The sequence below is a fragment of the Rhinolophus sinicus genome, chromosome 1 (genome assembly GCF_057876585.1).
Source record: "Rhinolophus sinicus isolate RSI-liver-muscle chromosome 1, RSI-T2T, whole genome shotgun sequence".
Classification (NCBI taxonomy): Eukaryota; Metazoa; Chordata; class Mammalia; order Chiroptera; family Rhinolophidae; genus Rhinolophus; species Rhinolophus sinicus.
In genome coordinates this window covers 52,796,567-52,806,555 of record NC_142501.1, presented here as the reverse complement: position 1 = coordinate 52,806,555, position 9,989 = coordinate 52,796,567, and the positions used below count along the sequence as shown (strand labels likewise).

The following is a 9,989-nucleotide window of genomic DNA, read 5'->3' as shown; positions in this document are numbered from 1 at the left end:
TGATAAAATGTCCTGGCAGGGTTATGAAAGCTGCGTATTCCCACACCACATCTCTATGAAGGCAATGAGGGACCTCTTGCTCCCATTTCACAGGTGAGAAGACCAAAGCAAGGAGCGGTGCCCACCTGGCTTGCCCAGAGGCCCATAGGAATTTAGGGCCCAGGGGCCCTGTTAGAAGGCAGGTAGGGTAAACAAGAAAAGTCAGAGGTTTTTCCCAATCTACCGTGGATGACGACATAGAGGTGATGAGAGGGGAGGTGGAGATGGAGGCGGAAATCAGGACTGCCTCCAAAGACGGAGGGGAAAAGAGGCAGAGAGAGGCACGGCTGGAGCCTGTCAGCAGCAGAGATAGTGGGGAGATGAGGTCCTGACACCCAGCTTCAGTTCTGGGCAGGCAGCATCAGCTGACTGGGGTGTCACGGAGTCCCTGAGCCTCCTCCTGCCTGCGCGCGGACCCATCCACTTGCGTTGTGCTGCTCCGCAGCGCGCGCTCCCTAGTCCCCGGGGTAAGGGTACCAAGGAAGAGGGGACAGGAGAAGGGGGGGCGGGGGCGTGCAACGCCTCCTCCCCGCGGCTCGCGAATCCGCAGAGGCTCCCCTGTAGCCTCCTGGCCCGCCCCCGTTCTCTCCTCCCTCTGTGACTGGATGGTACGTTCCTGTCCGCCTGGCCCGGCTGCAGTGGATGTTGCTAGAATCCACGCCGAGGAAGGAGACGCGAGCAGGCTGCCGTAACCCAAGCGGCCGCCCCTGCCTCAGGGACCCCTTCCCCGAGAGACGGGCACCATGACCCAGGGAAAGGTACCGGCATGTCCCCCGCCTGCACCATCTTCCATCCTCCATCCTCCGGCTTCCCTGCTCCCTGTCATCCTAAGCAAGCTCTCTGGACCTCCAAGCATCCTCCCCTGGATCTTTTGCGAAGGTCCTCTGTAGTCCTTGCTGAAGTTAAAGGACCAAAAGGCCCATTTCAAGGAATGGGTGGGGTCCTCTTCCTGCCCACCAAGCTCACCTCTCCTCCCCTGTCTCCGTCCTACCCCTTGTTGTCATGTCATAGTGCCCAGCACAGACGCCCAGCACCCCTTAAGCAATCAGCCTGGGTATCCGTGTTGCGTGTGTGTGTGTGTGTGTGTGTGTGTGTGTGTGTGTGTGTGTTTTCACCAGAGTGAACCCTGGGGGGCAGTTCCTATCCTTCTGGTCCAGTCCCAACCCCAACCACATTAGTTTATCTTTCACACCCTGCACGGAAACACCCTTCACTCAATTCCCTTCATTATTCTACATCTACATACATCCTCTGCGGCTGGAGGTTACTATGGCAACCCTGCATCAGGCTGCTCTAATTTTTGTTTTGGTTTTGGCAGGGCATGGAACTGGATGGGACCAGAGAAAACGTCTCTTTTTTTCCAGTTCTAGGCCTGAAATGTAGAGGAGGGTCTGGGGCAGAGACTTGGCTGGCCTAGGAGGATTATATAACATCAACAGCCTGTGGAATTATACAACCAGCAGGGCCTGGGGCAGAGGGGGAGGGTCCTCTGGCCTTCTGTTTAGATGTGCGAAGGATTGGGCCAAGAAAACAGGACCTCCCCTACGCTCTCCCTCTTTCCTCTAAGACGCGGCTCAGAGCCAATGGCAACCTCCCCTGGGCTCTCAGGCCCTCCTCTCCCTGTTTTTAAGCTCATCAGTTCTCAAAATGATGTCATTAGGTGATACCTCCTCCTGCTGTTGGGCAGACCTCACCTGGGAATGCCACGTGTGTGTACCGGGAGCAAGACCCAGGAGGCTCTGGAGGATTGAGTGGCAGGGTGGGGTGTGCTGAGGACCATCTTGGGGCTGAATTCAGAGGTGATCATCCTTTTCCCAGGCACCAGCCCTGGGTCTGGGCTCAGAGGACCTGGTTCTAGGGGGCGGAAATGGATTTTCCTGGGCACGGCCCTCCTGGTTGGGGTGATGATGGAGGTTGAGGAGTGGGAGGGAAGCAGATGAGCCAGGGCCCCCTTTCCTACAGGCCTGGGCTCCTGGGCCCTTCCCAGGAAGCCGGAGTGTGTGAGCTCCCCCATTTCTTGATCCACTCCCCACCCCCACCTCCACCAGTCACTTTGCTGATGCTGCTTCCTGTCCTGGGGTGAATATATTATCCCTGCTTCCTCTGCCCCTTTGCCCCCAGTTTACTCACAGGCTTTCTGGTGATTGGAAAGACCGCCAGTTCAGTGGTCCTCGGGGCTGGATGAGAGCAGAGATCTGGTGCTTGCTCAATTCAGGGTTGCCTCAGCTAGACGCACCCTGCAAAGAAGGGACGTGGAGGCCTTTCTCAGCAGCCCTGCAGGTTTAACAGTCTTTTTGGAACCAGACCTAAATCCCATTTTCTGAGGTTTGGACCTTTTGTTTTTGTTTCAGTTTTCATACCTGTCCCCGCCCCCCCCCCCCCCCCCAACCTTCCCTTCTCTGGCAGCATAGTTCAGGCCCTGCCAGCTCATATCCTCTCACCAAAGCTAAATGTGTATATTGTGGGGCAGGGGGCACATCTGAATGTAAATGAACTTGAGTTTTCAAACTGTCCCAGGTACATTTCCCTCTGGGCCTCAGTTTCCTCGTCTGTGAAGTGAGGAAAGGGGCTGAATTAGATGCCTCCTGCGATCCCTTCCACCAGTGATGCTCTGGGATTCTGTTCTGATTTGGGAGAGAAGCTGAGATTCCAATAGGACAAGGCCAGAATAGGACCCTCAGCCGGGACCTTGCCCTTGCTGTGCCCTTCAGGCCCCATTCCTCTTCCAGTTTTCCCCCCTTCTCCCTACTTCCTGTTTCCCTGTTCCCTCACCCCCACTCTCCTTGTGTTACCTCCAGACGAGCAGGAGACCAGTCCCAGTGGATGGTGCCTGGGCTTTGCAGCCCAGTGGGCCATGTGTGGCTTTGTGACCTTGGATAAGTCACTCTTCCTCTCTGATCCTCAGTTTCTTCATTTTCAAACAGAGATTAAAATAAAACTGGCAAGGTAGCAGAGAGATTAAATGAGAGAACTTTTCATTCAATAATACTCTTGAGGCCCTACTATGTGCCAGGCCCCTCCTTGGATCCCAGGGAAACAGTGGAACCATACTGACCCAGTCCCTCCCTTGGGGCAGTCACCACCAATGGACAGCTCTCCTAAAATTTTTCTCCTTCCTCAGTTCTTATCCCGTTTCAGTGTGTGCCCCCGGCCAGCCCTGACCCTCCTGGAACTCAGTGCTCTCATCTATAAAACAGGGAGATTTTTTCCCCCAGCTTTACTGGGATATGAGTGACAAATAGAAATTGTATACACGGTCTGACAATTAAGTTCACGAACTCATTCGAGAAAAAGTGGTACATACCTACCTCATTACTGAATATCACTATGGTCACCTTTGAAGTACTCCCCTTGGGAAGCTATGCACTGACACCAGCGTCTAGTTCACCCGTCAAAGCAATTTTGGAACTCTTTTTCTGGAATGGCCATCAGAGCTGTCGTCATATTACCCTTGATGTCCTGAATTTCATCCACATATCTTCTTTTCAATATTTCCTTTATCTTCGGGTAAAGAAAGAAGTCATTGGGGGCCAGATCAGGTGAGTAGGGAGCGTGTTCCAATACAGTTATTTGTTTACTGGCTAAAAACTCCCTCACAGACAGTGCTGTGTGAGCTGGTGCATTGTCGTGATGCAAGAGCCATGAATTATTGGCAAAAAGTTCAGGTTGTCTAACTTTTTCACGCAGCCTTTTCAGCACTTCCCAATAGTAAACTTGGTTAAGTGTTTGTCCAGTTGATACAAGTTCATAATGAATAATCCCTCTGATATCAAAAAAGTTAGCAACATCATTGCAACAAGTTCACGAACTTATCTGTCAGACCTCGTGTGTGTGTGTGTGTGTGTGTGTGTGTGTGTGTGTAAGGTATACAACTTGATGTTTTGATATACGTATACTTGATGAAATTATTATCACAATCTAGTTAACATATCCATCACTTCACATAGTTCCCTCTTTTTTTGTGGCAAGAGTACTTAAAAATCTAGCCTCTCAGCAAATTTTGTGTACACAATATAGTATTATTAACCAGTTACATTAAATCTCCAGAACTATTCATCTTGCATAACTGAAACTTTGTACCCTTTGACCAACATCTTCCCATTTCCCCCACCTCCCAACCCCTGGCAACCCCCATTCAACTCTGTGCTTTTATGAGTTTGACTATTTTAGATTCCACATGTAAGTGAGATCATGTAATTTTCTGTGTGTTTCTGTGTCTGGCTTATTTCACTTAGAATATACCCCAGGTTCATCCATGTTGCCATAAATGGAAAGATTTCCTTTGTTTAAGGCTGGATAATAATTCATTGTATACATACGCATATACCACAAAAATAGGGAGATTCTGGTCTGTACCCCCGCCCTTCCTAGTGCAGGTGAGACAGTACCCACAGAACTTCCAAAATTGAAGGGCTGGTTGAGGAGGGCTTGGAAGGTGCCCTCTCCTTGGTGACCGTCTCTCTCTGCCTCTACTCCACAGCTCTCCGTGGCTAACAAGGCCCCCGGGTCTGGGACTGAGGGGCAGCAGCAAGTGAATGGTGAGAAGGAGTCTCCAGCAGTGCCCTCGGCCCCACCCTCCTACGAAGAGGCCACGTCTGGCGAGGGGCTGAAGGCAGGGGCCTTCCCTGCAGCCCCCTCAGGTGTGCCTCTCCACCCTGTCTGGGCCTATGTGGACCCTAGTAAGTCTCTCAGCTCCTGGAGACTGGAGTATCGGGGGCGTGAAGGGCTCCCATGGGAAACGAGGGCAGGAAGAAGTTGCCTGGAAATACTAGCTGCACTGTGTGGTTGTTGTATGAGGCTGTTGTCAAAGGCTTGGGGTTTGAGGGCAGGGCAAGGACCCCGTGAAAAGGGAGATAGACAACGCCTACAGTCAGAGTGTTCTTGGATGGGGATAAGTCACCAAACAGATGCAGGGAGAAAAACCAAGGGCTAGTCTAGAAAGGCTCTCCTAGAAGAAAGGGATGCAGAGAAGGGGTAGGGAGAGGACAGAATGGAGGCAGGAAGGGACAGGTGCATCTAGCCATGGCCTTAGCTGGGGCTGGCTCCCTGTGAGTGGGAGTATAGCATGTGTTTATGTTAGCTGATATGAAACCTTAGTGAGGACATGTCCCCATGGAAGCCCCAGGATGTTGGGGGCCAGAGACCTGAGGATCCACTTCACCCATCACTCTCTTGTCTCTGCCCTTCCCCAGGCCATTGTTTGGGGACATGATGTGGGAAGGTGAGTGAATGTCCCTCATGACCGGGAATATTTCATAGGCAGACTCACCCAGGCTGATGGCAGTTCCTTGAAAACTAAGAATTGTAGCTGGTGGGAGCCCCTCAGTTAGGTTGAGCAGCCTGTGGGAGCTTTGCCTCAGGGCTGAGAACCTACAGCTTCCCACAAGCGGTCAGGAAGGGGCCCCTCTCAAATCTTCCTCAGCCCTGATAGCCCCTCAACCCTCTCTCCCACCTTATCACCCCCACCCCACCCCCACTCCCAACAGAATTCTAGAAGAGACCCTGGGGACAATGCCCCAGACAGAGCCTCTACTCAGAGTGGCCATCATGGTCCACACCACTCACCGCAAGACCCCCCCTCCCAGACCCAAGCACACCTACCCTGCCGTGACCTACTGGAAGGCCAATGAAGGTCTGATGTTCGTGGGAGCCCTTCTCACTGCCCCAGAAACCCACAAGACCACGTCTTCTCTTGTTTTCTCCCCTTTCATAGTCTGGCCGTGAGTTACCCTGGTAAACAGGCAGGGAAATGAGTGTTCAAACTGAAAGAATGGGATGTGCAGAGACCCAATGGCAAGAGGACACATGGCTGAGAAAATACAGTCAGGCTGGAGAAAAGTAGGAGAGAATAAAGTGCAGTGAGGCTGCAGGGCTCATGGACGCTGTGGAGGTTTTGTTAAGGAGCTTGAGCTTGAGTGAAAGGCAGGGGGGATCCATTGAAGAGCTTGAAGCAGGGCAGTGTGGTGGTCTGCTTTGAAAGACCAAGACTGAGTCTGTTACTATGGAGGGGGAAATCATATAGAACTGGCAGTGACAGTGGAGAAAAACAGAGTAGACATATGTGAGGAATGGCCCAGACAGGTGCAAGGGAGAGGGCAGCGAAGTCTCCATCAGGCACAGAGCCAGAGGCTTTCATTTTTATCTTATTTTGTCCCATGAAGTGGGTATCATTAACCCATATCATAGAAGAGACTCAGAGAAGGCTGGTGATTTCCTGAAGGTCACACAGCTCCTCAGTCTTAAAGCAGGAGCCAAATATGGGTCTGTTGGACTGTGGAGCCCTTGCTCTTCTGAAAACCTGAGTTCTGGAACCAGCCCCCCAAATTTCATCCCCACCCACACCCCACTTCTTGCCTTGTTGTGCCTTTATTTCCCCTCCAGTCTTCCCTCAGCTCTGGTTCCTAGCTGGAGCACCAGCACGTCCACCCATCAAACTAAGTTCCCAGATCCCACCCCAAGGGCCTCAGAGCAAGCTGGGGTCAGGACCTTTGACCCTGAGATGCGCTAGGGAGCCCTGGGAGTGTGTTTGTCCCTCTCTGATGCTTAGCCACAAGGCAGCCAGAGTGTCCAGGGTGGGGTTGGGAGACACGAGAGGGAAGGGTCACATTTGTATGCCAGACTTTGGCCCTCAGGGAGTCCCAGCCAGGGTGAAGGGAAAGAAAAGGGAAATGACCATTATACTCAGGGTTCAGAACAGGAAAGGGGAAAAGCAACTGGGGAGAGAGATGTGAGGATGGAGTGGGAGGTTTGAGAATGGGGCTGGGATGGTCCAGAGAGCCAGTCTGACAAAAGGCAGCTCTATGCAGGTGACCGTTAGGGTCAGTATTATATGTACTCCTTCTGCCCACGCAGGCAGCAGCTCCAGCTATGACAGTGGTTTCCCCACTGGAGACCATGAGCTCTTCACCACTTTCAGTTGGGATGACCAGAAAGTTCGCCGAGTTTTCATCAGAAAGGTAATTGCCTCTCCTCAGCTCTCCAGGACTGGGGAGCTGGTTAGGGGAAGCCCCTCAAAAAGTCCCTGGTCCACCTTTCGACCTGCAGAGACCACCATCTCCCCTTCTCTTGTGATGCCAGCTGACAGTAGCTGTTGGGAAATGCTTCCTTCGGTTTCACCCCACTGCCATCTGCTATTCCTAAACACACGAGTATTGTCTCTTCTCTCCAGAGACTGTGGGGCCCCTTTGCCCGTGCGTATGGGCTCTGAAATGTCTTTATCCCCTTTTACCTTGGGCTGGATCTGTTCCCCTGACCCTCAAGAAGGAGGGTGGAGGGCACAGGAGGCGGCTCTGGAAAATCGATTGAGTTACAGGGAAGCTGAGGCCTCCCTGGCCTCCAACAGGGCTCCCCAAGCTGAGTGGTACCCCCTCCCACCTCCAGGTCTATACCATCCTGCTGATCCAGCTGCTGGCGACCTTGGCTGTCGTGGCTATCTTTACCTTCTGGTGAGTTGGCAGTGTAGACTGGCAAAACCTTCCAGGGCTGTCTGTGGCCAGGCCTGGGCGGCGGGGGGGTGGGGGTGGTGGACCAGAACCAGATTTCTCTAGGGAGGTTTGTATGAAGAGATCTGTGGGGGGCAGTAGACCTCTTCGTGCCAGGGGAGAACCTTAGAGAGAGCACACGGAGGAGTCCTCCATCCAGGGTGGGGCAGACCCGGTGCCTTCTGGGCCTGCAGGTGTCTGTGAGACAGCCGTTTCTCTCGGATCCTCCAGCCTCACACCTAGGCTCCTCCAAGTCCCAGCCTGGGACTATGGCTGGGGCTCCCTAAGCCACCAGGGGTACCTGCCTCCTTTCTTCCTCTCAAGTCCTGTGAACTGTGGGGGGCAGGTGCAAATGTTGAACCAGAAATGGAGACAGAGGGTAAATCGTTATTCTTTCTTCCTCCCTTCTCTGCAGTGACCCCGTTAAGGACTATATCCAGGCCAACCCAGGCTGGTACTGGGCATCCTAGTGAGTATACCCCAAGCCGCTTCCCAGAACCCTTAGCAGCACATGGTGGGAAACAACAGAATGCAAGCTCATGGCCTCTCCCCACTCCATAGGAACTGTTCTCACAAGGGCATGGCCAGAAGGGCCTTTTTGGGGTATTTAGATCCTAGGGGGAGGGGAGGAAATAGGTGTAGGTTGTGGTGCCTGCACAAGGAGGGCAGGGTGGGGCTGGAGCTGCGGCTAGAGAGACCGGGACCTTGGCCCTGGAGGGAAGGGGGAGTGGGACACCTTGTCCTACGCTAATTATAATGTTGCTACTCTTATTAACATTGTTGTTAATCGTGCTTACAAATTGAATTATTAATTATAATAGCTACCGCTTACAGAGTACCTAATAAGGGCTGGGCATTGTTCTGTGTGCTTGATGTATGGTATTGCATTTGTTCCTCAAATCTACTGGGTGTGATTGCCTCAGCAAATTAAGGCTCAGAAAAGTTGACTAATTTGCCCAAGGTCACACAGCTGGTTAGTGATGGAGCTGGGATTCAAACCCAGGATTCAGGTTGAAACTTATACTCTCAATCCCTCTGCTTGACAGACTCCCTCTCTAGCCACTCCGCTCCTGGTCATTCTATACTCTTTAAGGAACATGGCAGGTAACTCGAGAGAAGAGGTTTGGTGGCGTAGGTGATTCTGACCTTCCTATCTGGGCTATTAAGTAGTCATTCTGGGTAATTCCGGGCCAGAACCCCCCTGGGCTCAGAGCAGAACTGCTCTCACCAGAGTAGCCTTCATCACCCCTGTTAGCCCAGTTCTGTACTGGGGCTGCTGGAGAGGAGGGGACGGTAGTGGGCAGCACGAGGCAGCATATGGAAGAGGGGTTCAGAGGACGGGAGGAGGGAGCCCCGCACACAGAGCCTTCAGTCTATATTGGCGGTGCACCTAAAGGGATGGAGACTGGAGTAGCTTAATCAAAAGCCTGGCAGTGGGCCTGCACATGGTACATATCGTAAGTTAGGGACGGGACTGGGCTGTCAGGGGACTGGAAGGCTCTGTGTAGGGGAACCTGGGACATCGCAGAGAGCAGTGGGGCCCTATGGGGCAGAGGCTCTGAATGCCTGGCCAAGAAGCTTACACACGAGGGCTATCCCAGGCCTGTTCCTGGAAAGGGATCTGGTGGGGACGTGGGCTCAGCCCAAAGCCCGCTGGACCACCCCGTGCCCAGAAGAGTCCAGAGTGGGCCTAGAGTTTATACATGCCAGCCAAAGGCTGATGGGAAGGAGATGTCTCAGGGTCTCTGGGGCTCCTTGGAGGAACAGAGGAGTGGAGGGGCAGCTCGAGCAAGTTGTGGGTCCCAGGGGAGGCGCCCTTCACACCCAGAGCCTTCTTTAGGGCACAGGACAGCGGGCTTGTCTACAGACCAAGCAGGAGGCATGTGTTCTGAGGGAACTGAGAGGCGCTGTGTGGTAAAGCGAATGAGGCCCCAGGGACTGGCCCCCGGGCCAGCTCATGTAGCAGGTTGGCATGGCGCCCAGCTCATCGACACCACCTGGTAGCCTCGGGCACACTGAGAACTCAAAAAAGAAGTCCCCAGGCCCCTCTCCAGGCCTTCTGTGGGAAGGTCTGCAGGACACCATGCCCTAAGCAGATGGGGGACAGCCCAGAAATGAGCAGGCTTGGAAGTGGGGGCAGAGTCCACCCCACTGAGGGTGGGCGTCAGTCTGGCCTCTGAATGGTGAGCTTTATCAGCACCCCTCCTCAGCTTCTCCAGGCAGAAAACTGGGGTGCTCTCCCTGGCTCGGGTGCGAGGGGTGGAGAGGAATCAGAAATGAGCGTGGACCATGTGCTTTTTATGAGGTGTCCCAAGCTTTCCACATGCTTGGGGGCTCTGCCACCAAGATGCTGCCCTTTGCTCCAGAAAAGCAGCCTGTGACTCTGCACTGCCCCTGTCCACCCCTCAACTCTGTCCATTCTGCCCCCTGAATCTGCCTCCGGGTCTGAGACCTAGTGGTCTCACCTCC

At 53.4% G+C, this 9,989-nt stretch overlaps 1 protein-coding gene across 2 annotated transcripts in view; it reads left to right on the top strand.

Moving 5' to 3' along the window:
- Positions 1-262: 262 nt before the first annotated feature.
- Positions 263-9,989, top strand: part of FAIM2 (Fas apoptotic inhibitory molecule 2) — a 31,795-nt gene continuing 22,068 nt past the window's right edge. Inside the window, exons 1-5 of one of the 2 annotated variants that reach the window (XM_019724621.3) lie at positions 263-797; positions 4,520-4,679; positions 6,892-6,995; positions 7,420-7,484; positions 7,936-7,989. In XM_019724621.3, the coding sequence (XP_019580180.1) occupies positions 783-797; positions 4,520-4,679; positions 6,892-6,995; positions 7,420-7,484; positions 7,936-7,989 (398 nt within the window). In that variant the 5' untranslated portion in view covers positions 263-782. Of the gene's footprint in view, positions 798-4,519; positions 4,719-6,891; positions 6,996-7,419; positions 7,485-7,935; positions 7,990-9,989 lie in introns of both variants that reach the window. The other variant, XM_019724620.3, reaches the window with a different exon arrangement.